The sequence below is a fragment of the Cibotium barometz genome, chromosome 12 (assembly GCF_041138505.1).
Source record: "Cibotium barometz isolate CiBa-2024 chromosome 12, ASM4113850v1, whole genome shotgun sequence".
Lineage (NCBI taxonomy): Eukaryota > Viridiplantae > Streptophyta > Polypodiopsida > Cyatheales > Cibotiaceae > Cibotium > Cibotium barometz.
Genome location: NC_141057.1, coordinates 43,939,596 through 43,958,070, shown reverse-complemented (window position 1 = coordinate 43,958,070; position 18,475 = coordinate 43,939,596). Strand labels below are relative to the sequence as shown.

The 18,475-nt window shown below is 39.0% G+C and overlaps 1 protein-coding gene across 2 annotated transcripts in view; it reads right to left on the bottom strand.

Annotated features, from left to right (window-relative positions):
• Positions 1–12,793: 12,793 nt before the first annotated feature.
• ABCB25 (ABC transporter of the mitochondrion 3) overlaps positions 12,794–18,475 on the bottom strand; it is a 167,020-nt gene continuing 161,338 nt past the window's right edge. For both annotated transcript variants that reach the window (XM_086806530.1, XM_086806529.1), the window contains exons 17-20: positions 14,863–14,955; positions 14,634–14,698; positions 13,825–13,960; positions 12,794–13,426 (exon numbers count right to left, since the gene is read on the bottom strand). In XM_086806530.1, the coding sequence (XP_086662656.1) occupies positions 13,292–13,426; positions 13,825–13,960; positions 14,634–14,698; positions 14,863–14,955 (429 nt within the window). In that variant the 3' untranslated portion in view covers positions 12,794–13,291. The remainder of the gene's footprint in view (positions 13,427–13,824; positions 13,961–14,633; positions 14,699–14,862; positions 14,956–18,475) is intronic.

The following is an 18,475-nucleotide window of genomic DNA, read 5'->3' as shown; positions in this document are numbered from 1 at the left end:
TTATACAATGCATGTAGCCTTTGCGGAGAAGGAGGGGTGGTCGAAGGTGGAGACATCCAAGTAAAGTTGAACTACAGCTTTGGGTTCTTCTCTAGATCTTTCTTAAAGAGGTCCATACCCATCTTCATTTGATTAGAGAATAGATTGGGCCGCCGACTTTGAGGTACCTGGGAGCACATCAATAATTTTTCTAATACTTGGCCCTGGAGAAGGTAAGGTTACCACCATACAGGTTGTTCGCCCATGAGTTCATGTGTGATTAGGGTAGCCCTAGTTTGTGGTCACTTGTATCTCCCTTAATCCCTCTTTCTCATGTGGGGTCAGGGTCTTGCCTTTATTCTAAGATCCTAATGGCTATGTCAATGTCAATGTCGTCGGGTGGATCTTGCCAATTGAATGGGTGGTCAAGGGTTCATGTATTGCTGCTCATTCACTGATGGGGGTGATGGAATTTCACCTTCTGCTAAGACTCCCAGAGACGAGGCTGCTGTATGTGGGGTCAATGGGGGGTTTTGGACATAGGTCAAGTGGGAACCACTTGACCTATGTCCAAACCACCCACACTTATACATGTATATAATTCGAATTCTCTACTTTCTAATGTATCACACATTGAATTATCTTAAACTATGAACTAATTTTTTTCTTATCTTCCCTTTAATCCTTCATGGTATGATTTAATGATGATTGTCTCTAATAGTTTATAAGTTCCATTGTAATTAATTTAACTCGTAGCTTCAATTTAGTGAGATTGTGTGAGACTAGCTTAAGATTTAGCTCTAAACATGGTTATGTGAGAAGTAGGTTCCTTATTGAGCACAATCTTGGGTGAAGGACCACATTGTCTTACTTGTTTTACATTATGGAGTGGAGTGAAGTAATGGCATGGAAATGAGTGATGCTTATAAGTTATGAGAGAAGAATTTTGAGTGAGTGGAAAAGAGCAGAAATAGGAGGGAATTGAGAGAAGTTGTGTGAGACCCAAATGGTAGAGAAACCCCTCCCATTATGCATACCTTGAATGGAAGGGAAAAATCTAAGCATAAGGAATCACTAACATAGCAAGAAAAACAAAGAATAAGGGATTACAGAAGTAAGGTGCTTGCACAAAGCCACAGGGGACTTGCACCAACCAAAATCACATGGTGCACAAGATCCACTAAAACATGAAACTTGCACAAGAAAGTGATGCCACATGAGCCATTAAAACATGGGACTCGTATGAGCTAATGCTATGGTGATGGTACTTGACTGTGTGAACTTTGAGTTAATCTATCCTTGAGTATCTTGAAGTGAGTGGTGGGTGAGGCCTAGTCCTAGAATTCTCCTCGGGTAAGAAATACATACATTAGGTAGGAGAAGAGGGTGTGAATTAATAGGACTAGAAGTAGGTAGCTTTGTGGTGCTATCAACATATCATAACTTGGCACTAGTTCTAGGTGATAAGTAGTTAGAATAGGGAGAAATGGGTCATCATATAAGGGAACACCTTAGGCCTTGTCCAATAGCACCCACAGTAGTGTAACCTCTCTCACGGCTAGCAGTTGTGAACCCCATGAAAGACATTTTTGTACCCATGCAAATTTAGTTAACAAAACTTTAGCACTATGAGAGGAATCGTTGTAGTTGGAGGCTGGGTAAACAAAAAAGTTAGTGCCAAAACAAGAAATTAATCAAGGTTGAGGTAAAAATCCTCACAGAAAGCATAAAAATATTTAAAAGGTGAAAAGCGTAATAACCTATTTTTTTCTACATGTATGAAGTTAAGACCGACATTACAATTAGCTCCATAAGAAAAACATGGAATCACTAGTCATAACCTCAATAGGTGAAGAAGAGAAAGTGGGCATACTAAGGACAAATTTAGAAAGTTCAAAAGACAGATACTTAGATATATTCCACTCTTTTACTTTGAATCATAATTAAATTGAGAGGAGGAGAATATCATGGCGAGAAATTGTTAACCCCATTTTAGGCTTAACAAAGGCACTCTCTCTACTACACATGAGAGTATCCAAATAAGTGTTATGTAAACGAAACTCTAAAAGTTGTATATATTATGAGAAAAGTTGAAAAATGTCCAAGCTTAATAGATTAGGTTTAATTTTAGGCACCCATGTTGTTGAGATATTGAGCTTTGCAGACATTGATGACCCGCCTAGGTTATAGTATCCACACTTACGCCACTGGCATGGTTCGTGAGGTGACGGCGGTTGCCAGTGGGATGATAGGCTATGCGACAACCACTTTGAAGTAGTTATGACATAATTATAGCACCAACTCATATAGTTAGGTTCACACTATAGACCAACCTTTCTAAGTTATATTAGGAGAACACTTTCCCTTATAGTATGTACTCTTATCTCTTTATGTTAATGGTTGTAGAGAAGAGGAAAAGATAGAAGAAAATTTAGCCATCCATCTCTCTCTTGTGTGTGTATGTTTCCTTTTGCGAGGAACTCAAGCTTTCTCTCTCCCCCACATTCTCTTTACGGTATTAGAGTGTGAGAGATAAGGAGGCAAGTGAGAGGCAGAAACAAGGCAAGCAAGGAAGCAATATATATGGGTAAGGGTATTTCCATCTCGTTTTCTCCTTGATTTTGAAGCAATACCTTTAGTAACTGAGAGCTATAAGCAGATAGGGAAGTCATTGTCTCAGATTGAGGCATTCTCCTGGGTGAAGGAAGAAGACCATATTGTGTGTAGTTAAAGGAGGTGCTTTTCAAGGATTGATTGCTCTTCTCATTCGTGAAATATTGGAGAAGGTTCATCCTTTGGAAATTCAAATGATCAGGCCTTCTACTCAGATACAAGTAGAGACAGAGGGAGATCATCATCTAGAGGCTGAGGTGGAGGCCGTTTTTAGAAACAAAAATCATAGACAACAATAACATGGTTCAAATGTATACATAGGTGGAAGAGGCCACTTTAGAGGCAGGGGATCATGAGAGACCAAGGTGGTTGGCAAATAAATTAGAGTTCAAATAGCATAGAGTGCTATTACTGTGGTAAACTAGGGTACATGGCAAAGGACTACTATAAAAAGTAGAATGATATCACAAGTGAAAAGTTATAAAGCAAGGCAACTATGCATCATCAAGTCAATAGAGTAGTGATGAAATAAGTGAGATGTTACAGTTTGTGGTGCAACATATGCTCGATTCCACAACAGGAGATGTGTCAAGATTTGGAGATATTTGGTATGTAGATTTTGACACCTCTAACCACATGACCAGCCATGGTGTAGTTTAGAGACATGCAAAAAAGGAAAAATCTAGGTTATGTAGAAACATGTGATGATACCACAACATCCCATTGTGTATATTGGTAAAATGCCATTATCTATACAAGGTGGCAAAATGAAGTACTTGGAAGATGTACTTCATGTTTCAAATATTACAAAGAACCTGGTTTTGTTGGACAAATGGTTAAGTAAGGCATGCAAGTGAGGTTCAATTCTCAAGGGTGTTTTGTGGAAGACTTCAAAAATCAATAATAGAAATGGCAAGATGTTTACTTTGGATGTTAATTTGCCTGAGGTGAAAGAAGCCATGTTTGCACATGGGACATGTGTTGTTTGCAATGTTAACGTATGGCACAAGTACATTTGTCATGTGAATATACAACGATTGAAATCTATGTAAGTCCAAAATATTATTATAACTTTATCAAAGTTTAAGGTTGATGGTATGCATAAAGTATGTGAAGCAAGCCGGTTGGTAAGCATGCCAAACATGCTTTCCTACATGAAAATCATGTCAATACAAGGCCATTGGATGTTATAAATTTGGATGTATGGGGATTGACCAAGACTGCAACAATTGTAGGTTGTAGGTATTATGTTACATTCATTGATGATCACACTAGAAGAGTGTGGGTTTATTTCATAAAGAAAAAAAGTGAGGTGTTTGCTCACTTTCAGAGATTTAAAGCCTTAATCGAGAAGAAAAAAGGTATGTAGATCAAATGCCTAAGATCAGACGGTGGGGGAGAGTATTTACCCAATCAGTTTAGTGATATCTTGAGAATCAAGAGATAATTTACATATAGGTATACTTGGCAATACAATGGTGTTACAGAAAGGAAAAGTAGGCACATTGTAGAAGTGGCGTGTGCCTATGGTAACATTGGATGCAAATGCAACATGGGAATTAGTATCTTTGCTTAAGGAAAAGAAGGCAATTGGATGTAAGTGAGTGTATAAGGTCAAGCGTAACTCATATGGATCAATGAGCATGTATAAGATAAGATTGGTTTACTAAGGGTTTCTCATAGAACTATGGCATTGACTATGAGGAGACATTTAGTCCGATTGCAAGAATGGTAACCATGAGAGCTATCATTACTATGGCTGGATTAGTGAGGATATATAAGGCAAGATTGGTTCAGGTTTCTCATAGACCTATGGCATCGACTATGAGGAGACATTTAGCTTGATTGTGAGAATGGCAACCACATGTGAGAGCTATCATTTCTATGGCTGCAATAAAGGGTTGGTCTTTACATGACATTTGGATGTAAATATTGATTTATTGTATGGTGATTTGTAAGAAGAAGTATACATGATGCAACCATCGTTTCTGAGAGTGATGCACACCCAGAATTTGTGTGTGCAGGTTATGTAAAGCCTTATATGGCTTAAAGTAGGCACCCAAAGTATGATCAAACAAGATCGGGGAGTATCTTTGTTACCATTAGATTTCAAATATCTAATGCATATTTTTTACTTTATGTGAAAAAGACATATAGAAGGATAGTCTTGTTCATCATGTACGTGGATGACTTTATGTGAAAAAGACATATAGAAGGATAGTCTTGTTCATCATGTACGTGGATGACTTTATTATCATTGGTGACAGTGATGATGATATACATGATGTCAGGATGCTTTTAAAGCAGAAGTTTGAGCTGAAGGATTTGGGTGAGTTGCGGTATTTCTTGGGCATTTTGTTATAGAGGTAGTATGTCTTAGACATGTTGAAGTATTGTATAACAAGCTGTAAACCTATTTCAGTGCCATTAGATTAGAATACAAAGCTATCCCATAGATATGCAGGTGAGCTTTTAGAGGACCCACTATGTATAGGTACATAGCGGGTAGCTTGATCTACATGACTATTACTAGGCCATATTTGAGTTATGTAGTTAGACTTGTGAGTCAGTTTATGTAGGTCCCTAGGAAGCCACACTTAGATTCAGCTAGACAAAATCTTAGATACATAAAGTCCACAGTTTGATTATGGACTTATCTATAAGATTGGCATAGAGATACAACTACATGGATACATAGATACATGATTTTATATTTCTTTTGGGAGTACTAATGTGTGAGTTAGACCAGCAAGAAATAGCCGACAATTTCCTTGTTGAGTACAAAGGTAGAGTACAGGTATGCAGTTGGACTTGTGAGTCACTTTATGCAGCCCCCAGAAAGCCACACTTGGATGTGGCTAGATAGATTCTCAGGTACATAAAGTCCACAGCTGATTATGGATTTGTTTATGAGGTTGGCATGGAGATACAACTACATGGGTACACAGATGCTGATTGGGCTAGTAGTGTCACAAACAAGAGATCTACTAGTGGCTTTATGTTTTCTTTTGGGTGTACTACTCTATGAGTTGGAGCAGCAAGAAATAGTCGATAGTTACCTTGTCGAGTACATAGGTAGAGTACATGTATTGCATCTTGTGAGGTAGCTTGGTTTAAGAAAAAGCTACTTTCCATTGATAGGGCTATTGTCATTTATTATGAGAACATGAGTAGCATACAAGTGGCCACAGTAACCTAGTATACCATGGTACGATGAAGCACATTACGGTGCATTATCACTTTGTAAGGGAAAAGGTCTTAAAAGTGACGTTTATCTAGTATATGTCAGCACAGAGGATAAAGTGTTTGACATCTTTACAAAAGCACTTGCTGTAGAGAAGCTTTGTAGGATTAGGAGCTTACTTTGAGTGCAGTATGTGGAGTTGAGCTCGAGGGAGAGTGTTTGGATATCAAGCTTAACTAGTGCTATGGGCATTGATCACCCACTTGGGTTATAACATCCACACTTATGGCACTTGCATGGTTGGTGAGATTATGGTTGACATATTTCCACCAATGGTGGATGATAGGCTATGTGATAGCAACTTTGGAGTATTAGAGTTATGGCATAGTTATAGCGCCAACTCATGTAGTCAGGTTCACACTGTGAACAACCTTTATAAGTTACAGTAGGAGAGTACTTTCCCTTATAGTATGTACTCTTATCTCTTTATGTTAATGGTTGTAGAGAAGAGTGGTATAGACATTCCCTTAGATTATGTACTCTTATCTCAAGAAGAAAGAAGAAAATTCAGTCATCTATCTCTCTCTCTTGTGTCTTGCTCTCTCTTGTGTGTGTGTGTGTGCGTGTTTGCTTGCAAGGGAACTCTCTCTCTCTCTCTCTCTCTCTTGCATTCTCTTTAAGTGTGAATAAGGGCCAATTTGCATATAAGCAATTTTCTCATAAATTAAAAATCCTAACAATGCAATTGGGATATCCAATAACTTATGAGGATCAAAAGTTGAAACTAGAAGTGTGAATTAGTTAACATAATGACTATTCAATAGAGAAAAACCCATGACATAAATTTCTATGATGAAAAGAAAATCGAAAGTAAATTTGTGCTCTTTAGTAAATGAAGAGTTGTATTATTGGAAAGTTAGCATGTGAAGATAGTATGCATGACTTTATTTTAAAAAGAGTTTTGCATATAAGTCAACCATGTTATATTATAAAGTTGAGTGCATTTTCTAGTATCACCTATTAATGCTAGACATCTAGATCTTTAATATTTCCATCAAATGATAAGAAAAACAAGAAGTACCAGTGCTACTTTTGGAAAGGATATGTATTATCTTAGCTAACACTACAAGATCAAAATTAAATAGAGTATGACACTCTTGTCAAGAAAGAGAGAAACTATTAATAAAATCATATCTATAGTATTGGCATCAGTTATATAGGTAGTTAAGCAAGAGAGAAAAACCATAAACGATGCCTAGAAACACTCAAGAACTTCATGAGATACATGTGAATTTCCTTATCAAGGACAAACTTAGAATGACCATAGTAAATGACTTTTAGTATATGACAATATATACATGCTTCCAAAATGTTAAAAAATCTATCTTAGAGACTGAATTTTTTAAAAAAAAACTTAAAATGTTCATGGTGGTTTGATGTCTAGTGTATATTCTCCCTTTAGAGGGGGAAGAAGATATATGTTGGAACATTATTTACTATCAAGACTCCATACTACAACTTTGAAGTGTGATTAGACAATGAGGCACATATATCTCACAATTGGCCATTGATATCTTTTCTCATTAAAAGACAATGAGGCAGTCATTGTCTAATTAACTATTAAGCCAGACTTATTGTCACGCGCGCTAGTATATATCAAGTTATAGATGAGAAATTAGTATAGGATTATAATTAGATCTAAAGATACGATATGTTTTCTTCAGGACTAAATATATAGTATCAATAAACCAAAGAAAATCATCTTTTAAAGAGACTATGATTTAGATTTTAGCAAATCATTGGTAGCAATTAAATTTATCTTATAATCAAAAGAACAAATAAATTATCAATTTCTTTCCAATAAAAATCTATATAGTAAAAGACTGCTTGATCTAGCACTTCAAATTTGAAGTTTAGTCGATGACGTCTCACTAAAGAAAGTGAGGGATCTCCAATGAAATATTGGCCTTTCAAGCTCTTGGAATCCCAACACATCCATCATATGCTAAGGTATACATAAAATGTAGTTACCAACTCCAATAAAGTCACACTATAGACCATGAAATTTGCAGCACCAATAAACCCTTTTATCTTACTATGTGCACATCACTCAGGGGTCACATTTGGTCATAAATCTAAATAAAAAGTTATTACTTTCAAATTAAAGAATGCACAAAATAATAAGTTCTCCCAAAAGGTTTTCCTACAGAAAATAGTTCAAAGGGCCTGAACCATTTAGATGAAAATGGAAAAATACAATAAAAAATGTTTATTCTATTGTTTCCATTTAGATGAAAATGGAAACAATACAAATAAACATTTTTTATTTGTGCCACTACGTTGTCGAGGTGATTTTGGTCTTTAATGGTGTTATAATATGTCCTGATTGTACACTAATCAAGTGGAGGCTTGTTGAAGGATTGGTGGAATTTGTCACTTCCCTAATTGTTTTATACGAACAATCCTTGATTAGGTGGTCCACTCCACACTTTGTACATGTAAACACTAGAATTGTGATAGCCTGTTTGTGGAGCTTGCTTGAGCAAGGCACCCAATTCGTGTGGGCACTCTACTACCCTATGAGGTCTTTGACAATGCAAGCATTGTAATAGGGGCCTCCAACTTGTTGTGTTCATGTCTCTCCCCTTCCTTTAAACAGACGTGGTTTGAAACAAGGTCACTGGCATTGCCCTTGCATAACATATAAGTCGGGCACAATATCCGACGACTCCTCATAATAATCATGATTACACTCAAACTCACGGATATTCACTTTCTTCGAGCCGTTCCTAAACTAACACTTGATTGATCGAGGATATCTTTGGTGGAGATGGTTGTGGTGGTAAGGATACGCTGAGCATCCTATAAATTCCTCGTATGTATCCTTGTCCTATCATAGGAGTAGGTTCCCGTATTACCATTTTGGGGGGTTGGTGGTGCTGGCGAAGTTAGAGTTAGTCTAGCTACCGGCAACTGTGCTAGTGGGCTAAGCACCATATGTGCATATGGATGTCTCATGATTTCTAAGGTGTCTGCAGTGTCTGTAATAGAGTAATGGTCTAGGTCACATATGTGGGCATTTGCTGCTTGTATAATTATTTCTATATATTGAATACTAGACTACCCTTCTAGGATAAAGGTGTGCATTGCTAGGAGGTTCCCTTACCTCCTTTTCGAGAATTGCCGATGTTAGCTCATTGATAGTCATATTTTTTACTTGCCTATTCATAGTGTCTGAGTTAGAACAACTTGAAACTCATTGAGATAACAAAGGAGTCTTGTTTTCCTTAAGCTACTGTAATTATAACATATTATCCTCAAATTCTATGGCTAATTTGTAGCACACACATCCAATATGGCTAGTTTAGACAAGAGCAGATAGTCATGCGTTCTAGGGTCTCATGCGGAAGCATGACAATAATCAGCAGTGAGCCTCTCTCAAAGCTTGCACCAAGAGTTTAAGTGCTTAAGACAAGAGACATAACCTCTCATCAAGTCATGCTCTTACTACTTAATGTTGTAGAGATATGCCACTAGGCTCCACTTATCACTGCTTCTAGCAATGCTTGAATTGGCTTTAGAGGGGGCATCAAAAGTCTAGAGTGTACAATTCCTCTTCCTATTGGGAACCTTGAAATATTGTTCATTACATCGATAGAGTGAGCCTTTTGATGATCCGCATCTGATTGCGTCTCGCATAACACTTAAGAAATATTCAACAACCCACCAAATAGTATAAGGGAGTTGGAAACTCTCTCCTCCACTAGCTCGTCAACCATATGAGCATCTTCCATGGACGCTTTCCTACTAGTCTCCCTTAAACACAAGCCTCTCTCCAAATAAACAAACTTTGATGTGTTTGTTTGGAGAGGCTTGTGTTCAAGTGTCTTCCATAGACGCTTTGCTACTAGTCTTGCTTGAACGTTGACCTCTCCAAACAAAACACACTTTGATGTGTGTTGATCGAAGGGGCGGATCCAACATTCCTCTTGTAGAAAGATCATTGATAATTTGTTGATGCACTATCGTCTGGAGCAACTGCATCTCCCAAAAGTTTTCCTAATCTCAAGTGCATGAAAGGGGTTTTCAGCAAGCCAAATATTTATTTTTTGACCTAAATTTCTATTTGTGAACCTTTGGATAACCAAAGGTTGCGTTATTCATGACGTGAATCTCTGGTTTTTCATGTCTGACCTTTTTCACTTATCCTTTAAACTCAAAGTTTTCCTTTTGATTTAATAATGTGTCCTTAGTTGGCTAGACTAGGATCTCAAGTGCATGAAAGGGGGTTTTCAGCAGGCCAAATGTTTATTTTTACCAGTGGCAGGCTCAGCACCATCACATGGGAGGAGCTTGTGCCCATGGTCTTGGACCAAGAAGAGCGATTCACAAACCCTCCACAGGGCGGAGGTTCTGAGGCCTTAACTGACCGACGGTCGAAAGGCCGTAATAACAACAACAAGGGCAAAGGGAAGGCTTCATCGGAGAAGTCTTTTGAGAAGAAGCTTGACTCAGACCGAGAGAAACTGAAGGCCAAGATGACCTGTAATGATTGTGGCAAGAAAGGCCACTATTGGAGAAAGTGTCCCAAGCGGACAGGGAAGAGTGCTGATTCTTCAGCTTCAGTTGCATAGACTCCAGCCTTTGTGCACTTAGAGATGATGGACACGGATGCTTCATCTTCTTCAAGCGAGGAGGCAGTTGGCTTCACCGCAAAGGATACTCGAGAATGGATTCTCGGTGTTGGTGCTTCTCCCGTGACTTCTTTCTGGATCTGAAATAGCAGTCAGGTCGCATTTTCATTGGCAACAATTCCACAATTCCGATACACAGTGAGGGCCGGATGGAAATCATTCTCGATGGCAGAGGGAGAAAGCATTCCTCTCATGTTCTTTACGTCCCCGCCCTTGATTTTCATCTGTTGTCAGTGCATGAGATATGCGAGATTTCAAATTTCTATTTGTGAACCTTTGGATAGCCAAAGGTTGCGTTATTCATGACGTGAATCTCTGGTTTTTCATGTCTGACCTTTTTCACTTATCCTTTAAACTCAAAGTTTTCCTTTTTATTTAATAATGTGTCCTTAGTTGGCTAGATTAGGCATTATCAAGAAGGACCATTAGAATTCTTTTTGATAATCTAAATTTTAAAAGTCATAATTTGGATTTAACATAAGCCTCTATTTATAACTCATCTAAAAAGCATGGACAAAGAATTTGATGCTAAAAAATTTGACAATAACAATTCGTTGTTTGTTAAATTTTTCATTATCATATTGATATGGGACAATGGTGATGTTGAAGAATTTGACAATCATGATGCTTATATGGACCAATAAAACACTTGACTGTAATTCTAGAATAGATTTCTTGGTAGACTATTTGACTTACATATAATGATAATAGTATTTTTCATTTACAATTACAACTATTTAAAGGCTCTCCATCCGTAGATTTGATTGCACATTTACTCTAGAGATGATCCTTTGTGCATACTCAATCCCTTTTTCCACAAGTTCAAACCTCATCAATTTATATAAGCAAACAGATAACTAAGGTTAACCTATTTCACTCTTATGATTGATCAACAATGCATGAGATACCATTATACCTTGCTAGTAGTTGTTATCGTAGATGATACCACGGTAATACTACCAATTAGGACCATGCTAATGTTATTAATTTTGTGAGTGATTTACTGTATTAAACACTGATCTAGTATTATTGGTATTACATGTTTACTTTTATGAGCACAATTATGTTAGGATTAACTATTCAGTTCTTCATTTATGTGAGTACCAAAATTTTGATTAAGGTATGGCGACATGGAAGACAATTTGAGCATGGTGTGCGATGTGAAGTATATATAGCAAAGTACCAATTTTTAAATTCAATTGATGTATTTCAACTTTGATCAAGCATTGTATTTGTAATACCAATTTAGATTCCATTGTTTGCCCATCTTAGATGTGTAGAAAATCAATCTATTTATTGTAAAGATCGTGTGCAAAGCAATAAGGCTATTTTTATAAAAGCAAAGACCCAGCTTTGGATGTTTAAGCTCTTATTGGTTTTCCCAAGGATTAAATTTGGAATTACAATATTTAAATACCCATGTGAGAGAGGAATGAACTAAGGCTATTTTTATTAAAGCAAAGACCCAACTTTCGATGTTCAAGCTATTACTGGTACCCGAGGGTTAAATTTGCAATTACAACATTTGAATACCCACATGAGAGAGGAACAACTCACATTGGGGAAGATGATTGTACCCAATGCTCATCTTGTTATTTCTTTGTTTTTTTTGGGATGTTCAAGCTATCACTGGCTCCCAAGGGTTAATTTGGAATTAGAGTATTTAAATACCCACATGAGAGAGGACCGACTCACAGTGGGGGAGATGATTGTACCCAATGCTCGTCTTGTTCTTTCTTTGTATTTTGTTTTTTTGGATGTTCAAGCTATTGCTAGTTCCCAAGGGTTAATTTGGAATTAGAGTATTTAAATACCCACATGAGAGAGGAACGACTCACATTGGGGGAGATGATTGCACCCAATGCTCGTCTTGTTCTTTCTTTGTATTTTTTTTTTTGGATGTTCAAGCTATTGCTGGTTCCCAAGGGTTAAATTTGGAATTAGAGTACTTAAATATCCACATGAGAGGAACGACTCACATTGGGGGAGATGATTGTACCCAATGCTTGTCTTGCTCTTTTGGTTTGGATTTGTATATTTTTATGCATAATAATTATTTCTTCATGATGTTTGTGCATTGACCAAAAGATAGGTGACCGCTCTTTGTTGTGCAAATAATAAAATATTAGACATACCTACATTCTTTTCTTGAGAGATTATATTTAATTATAGGTGTCCCACTAGTGTAAGTTGGTGCAACAAACATAATAACCTCATTATTACAAGATTTTCTTGCAAAAAAACGAAAAATGAAAACCTGTTTTTTTTTGAAATTGCATAATTGAATACCACTGCTTTTGGGTTGGGCAGAAACCACCATCTGTAAGAAAGAAGCAACCACCTTTTTTTGATAATCCATAATGCTAAACATGGAGAATCAAGGCATGTATGCCTGCTGTGTCAAAATCCCCATTTCAAAACTGAATGTACGGACTACAACTTTGCACTGCTACTTACATGCACATATTTTTAGTTTTTTTTTTTGGCGACGGTGGTGGTGGTGGTGGTGGTGGTGGTGCTGTGAATGTGAATGTGAATGTGAATGTGAATGTGGTGGCGTGAATGTGGGAGATGTGAAACTGCGTCACAAGAAAAATCTTACTCTATAGGAACGCTTTTCTCTTTGCATTTCTTGGATCCCTCCGTCTCTACAAAGATCCAATAGAGCTAAAGGATTCTAAGCTTTGACGGTTTTGCCGATTTTGCACCAATACACTCAACATTTGTCACATTTCTGTTTGAACCTTCAAGAACACCATGTCCAAGAGAAGCCAAACCGAGGTAAGATCTGATCATCAACATGTCCAAGGGATACGACCTCCTATGGAGACACAGAGATAAGATCTTCACTCTCAACCTTCTGCTGATTCCAGAGTTGAGCATATCGTCCACTTCTCGACAAGAGTACGTCATGCGGCCCTTGCTCCACCACCACCCCATTTTCAAGTACAATGACCTGTGCCACACAAAAAAACAGGAGATTTAGGAAAAGTACCACATCCTGACTCAGAATAAGTACCTTAAGTATGCTACTCTCTCATATTGCATGTGCCTACATGCTTCTATATATGTACACTACATTGAGGTAAATTTTAAGAAACACTAAGCCTCAGATCAGGGATACCTGTTATATCTAAAATGGACATTGATTGATCAAGATCACGTATCACAATACCAATTTAATGATCACGCGCGCACATATGCAAGCGTACATGCATGGTTATCCTTTCAAAGCACAGGATGAACTTGGATTTGTTTTATAACTGTTAGCAGCAACTATCAAGAATTCCATTGAAAACATTTCCAACAAGAAGTCAAACAAAAAACATCATTCTGGTGGGATCAGAAACTTGCCTCATCACATTGCATGGCTGTTGTCAACCGATGTGCAATAAATATCGCAGTTCTATTTTGTGTTAGCGACCTCAAGGTGGAAAGTATCTCCGCCTCAGTAGTGCTGTCCAGCGCACTAGTGGCCTCATCACAAATCCTGCATAATTCACCGCCGAATCCATTACATCAAGCTGAATAGAAACACAATACAAACCTGCTCTCATGTTGCTAGTATGAGAGAAGTTAGCATTGTATGTTAAATCACTGTTTATGCATTCTCTTTTAATATACAAGTATATACCCAATAAGAAAGCTAATAAGAATAATAATAATGTAGATACCCTAGATGAACACAAAAAAAAAGAAAAAATAATAAAAACAACTAATAATAATATTAATATAAAATTGAAATGCATAACAATATAGTTAGTGGTATGAAATATAAAATATAAAAATCATAATAGAACCTTTACTACAGGTAGGCAATAAACACAACTAATATAAACAACATTAGTGATTCCTAATGTATACATAAAAGACCTAGCATATGATATTCAAACAATAAAGTTAATTTTATTTATCGATAATAATTCTGAAAAAGATAGTCAATAGATATCTAACATTACTAGTTGTAAATAGCATAACGATACTAAAAAGATACAAAATCTAAATGTTTAATAAATAATGATAAAAAAGCGACAAAAGTAGATATTATAAAATGTTAAAGAAAATTAATATTGTCATTTGAAAAATTATCAGTATGAGCAGAAAAAAGGATATGCGAGCTGGCTGAAGCTAATTGAATTTTTTTTCAAGTAAAGAAAAATTACATTAATGGCGAGGCTTTCAAAAACGCCCTTGCCAATGCAACACGCTGCTTCTCTCCACCACTCAACTGGAAAAAATGGCATTCACCAGAAAGTTACAAATGTAAATATGTAAAGAAAACACAGCATACCATTTATGCTCAAGGTTCTAGTGCTGAATGTACTTAAAAAGGTCCTTTATATCCAGCCTGCACTTAGTTGTTGCATAAAGGCTACAGTAAGCCCCAAATACCTTCAGACCCCGTTCTCCTACTTGTGTGTCATAGCCCTTAGGAAAAGATTGAACGACATTGTGAATTGCCGCCATCCTCGCTGCATCGTAAACCTGCAAAATTATTTAGAGCTGAGGTAACTTGTAAAGATTGCCTTCATTCCAAGTCTAGACACAGACACACACACTTTTTCTTTCTTTCTTTTTTCTTTTTTGTAAAAACCAGTGTTCTATTGCTTCACTGTACAAAGAAAGAAGCCCTCAAAAGTGAGGAAAAGAAAACATGGAAGACAAGTCTTCTAACTGCAGCTGGTCCATCTCTTGTAGTCTATGGCAATCATAAAGATACCGACACAAAGACCCACGAAAAATACGAGTACTTGTCACTCTGTGTAGAGTGAAAGATCACATGATTGTGGCCAATCTAGAGTGTCCATAGTGCCCAAAAGTGTGTCCAAGAAAGGAAACATGCATAATCAGCCAGTCTTCGGTGATATCTCCCAAAGGTCCAAAAATGCTTGCGGAAGTGACATCCTGGAAACCTGGCAGCCAAAGAAACAGAGAATCTATGCAACAAGTCTCTGCTATCCAAACAAGCCCATAATAAACGAGACACAGTCACATTCCGATTTGAGCATCCAGAGCAAAAGGCAGATGCTATCCTTCTTTTGGCTAGCACTCCAACCAGGCATTGCCAAAGGAAAACTCTCTGCTTTAATGGAAATTAATTTGTTCCAAATCTTTTGGAGATTTTGTTTCCACCACTCGGCTGTCTTATCCATATTCCAAATCCTGTTCAAATGAGCAATTGACGGCTCGGGAATAATCAATCAGTACATTCGGGGAGTAGTGCGTTGTGACATAGGTACTTTGGGAAAGCCAGGCTCATCTCTCTACTTCCGGTAGCCTCTGAGGAGCGGCTCCGGCAGCCTCTGATCTGGAGTCCTTTGGTCCGTCTGCCTAGTGGTCACATGCTTGGGGCTCGCCCCATGAGGCTCAGGACTTGGGATCAGGGGCAGAGACTGACTTAGCCTCAACATCGACTCTTCCATCCCTCCGGAGTGGCTGGCCCTGATACTAGATCCTTCTCCTCTGCAGTGGCTGGGAGTGTTCACTAGGCATGGCATACCCTTGGCAATTCATGGCGCGGATGAGTACTCCGCTCGACTCAGCGCCTCTATTGGGCCTCATGGTAGACTGGAGAGATCACAGACCCCCTTAGAGGACCTTAGGAGATGCACCTTGCAGAGGGTGAGGGTGATTAGCTTTCACGCACATGAGTGGCACATCGACCCTCCATCGGCCAAGGTGGCTAGAGAGAACTATGGTGGCTATGGATGTGGGAGGGCCAGCCTATTACCAGTCTCCAGTGGGACCTAGGAGAGTGGACATAGCAGGATCCAAAGGACAGAGAGGAGTCGCCTAGTATCCCCTTCTTTGCTTACATTGCACGGCTGGGCAGGTGGATTTAGATGGTAGAGGTGTAGGGCACTCCAGGAGCTGCAGCACATTGGCAGTCCCAGGGTCTCCCACCGCATTTTCTTGCAGATTTTTGGAAGCGACTGTGGGAGAGCTTTCGGCCGTGGAAGATCACTCTTTTCATGTCCCAGTAAGCTGGCACAAACGAGCTTAGCAGTTGGCACTTGGTTGGCCATTGGGGGCAGACCAACATTATGTCAGAGGTGCAGCCATCCCCAGGGGTCTCAACATTACTGTCTTTGGGATTGCCCAAAGGCCTAGCAGGTTTGGTAGAGGATCCCAGCACGTTTGGCAGAGGATCCTGTGCATTTTCACCATGGATTGGGCTCCCGCTTGTATTGTCACGTGGGGCACTGTTGCTTAGGCCACTCAGGCCGTGATCATCATGCCATACAAGAAGAAAGGCGAGGGACTAGCCCTTCAGGTCTCTCACCTTCATATTTCCACTGTGTCAGTTCCAACTCCGCCTACTGATTGTTGGACCCCATGTTCTTGCCAGAGATGGGAGAATTGCAGTAGTATAGCCGTGTTATATATATGGAGAGATTGACTTAGCGAAGTGTCACCATTTGGCCACCCAATCGGTCCACCCGTGCTTTCTCATCATGTATGTACATTGGATTGGTGTCCATGGTAGTTGTATATGCCGGGGATTGATGCCACTCATGTGATACTGTGGACTTGGCTTTCTATTGGGACTTGTACCGCTGGGACATGCCCGGAAATGCCTAGTGGAATTGGTGTTCCATTGGGTCTGGTACCTCGTGTACTTGCCTGGAGCATGTCTATTTTTGTAGTGTCTCATGAACAGGGATTGTCTATACCAATGCTGCATTGCATAGCATCTTTATGTGCTTGCTTGCAATTGAAATTGCATGCTGTTTTCATGCTTGCTTGACCAGTGTGTACTTCCGGGTAAGGAAACGCCCGCCCGCGAACTGTGCGTGTGAAACTGTCTACTGACATGGTTATGTGGCATGTGACGAGTGGTAAGTATTGGTCATAAACCTAGCCTTAGGAGTTAGCACTAATTTATAAGTGAGTGTGTACACACTTCATTAAGTTTTGGGCTATAAATTATGACTAGCCCAGTGTTCACACACACCGATGTTCCGAGGTGGACATAACCCAATGTCCACCGCCCAGACCTTATCCCCTTTGTACAAAGGGAGTAACCAGCCATGTGTCCACTCTAGCTTGCTCCACAAAGCACCTGCCTGCCACCTACATTGGACAACTCACCACCTCACTCCTCCTCTCTCTAGAGATTGGCGCCTCCTTCATGAGGGCTGTTGGGCTGCATTTTTTGCACTTTCTCCTTCCCAACTCCATTTCCAAGCTTGCTAAGGTATTTGTCAAGCTTCCAAGAGTGTTTCCGGATGCTAATCACTCTCCTACACACTCCCAATGACTGAAATTCAGGAAAACAGCTCTCTTTATTGCTGTAATTTCTGGTCTTTTTGCTGAAAACCCTGATTTTAGCCCTCCTTTCTCAAGTTGAACCATAAGGGATGCTTTCCCAAGGTTCCCTTCATCCTCTTGAAGACTTTTGTCGCGAAGAAATGCGACAAATCGAAGATCTCATCACTCCAAGGACTTCCATCGTGAAGACTTTCGTTGTCATCGACTCTACTTGCAATTGGTAAGCTTTTATGCTTAAATATGGAAGCAAGTAGCACGAGGGAGGAACCGGATTACAAGATCACATACCCTGTGTAGTGTTCTCTTGTCCTGCTAGTGTGGATTGCAAAGTCTATATCGACAACCACTTGTTTGCAATACTTTATTCATATGTGGAAATCTAGTCAGAAATGCCAATGACACTACGTACTTGATTCTCCCAAGATCAATATACTTTATTTGAGGGAGGAGTCGGCCGTTCCGGCTCATTATGTGTCTCTTGTCAATTCAGCAAATTACTTCTTGTATTTGAGCAAGTGTCCATCAAATCTTAGTGTATTTAAGTGTATTGATTAGCATTGTGTTTAACCAAGTTACACGAAGCCATAGAAGGCACCCTCACACACTAGCGGAGTCTATCCGGAGCATCTCGCTCGATATCATATTCATACCCTCTGTGGTTAGTGGGGGCAGATTCAGGGTGGCTTTTAGACCGCATGAGGAAGCGTCGGGAGGCCTTTCTCAAGATCTGGCG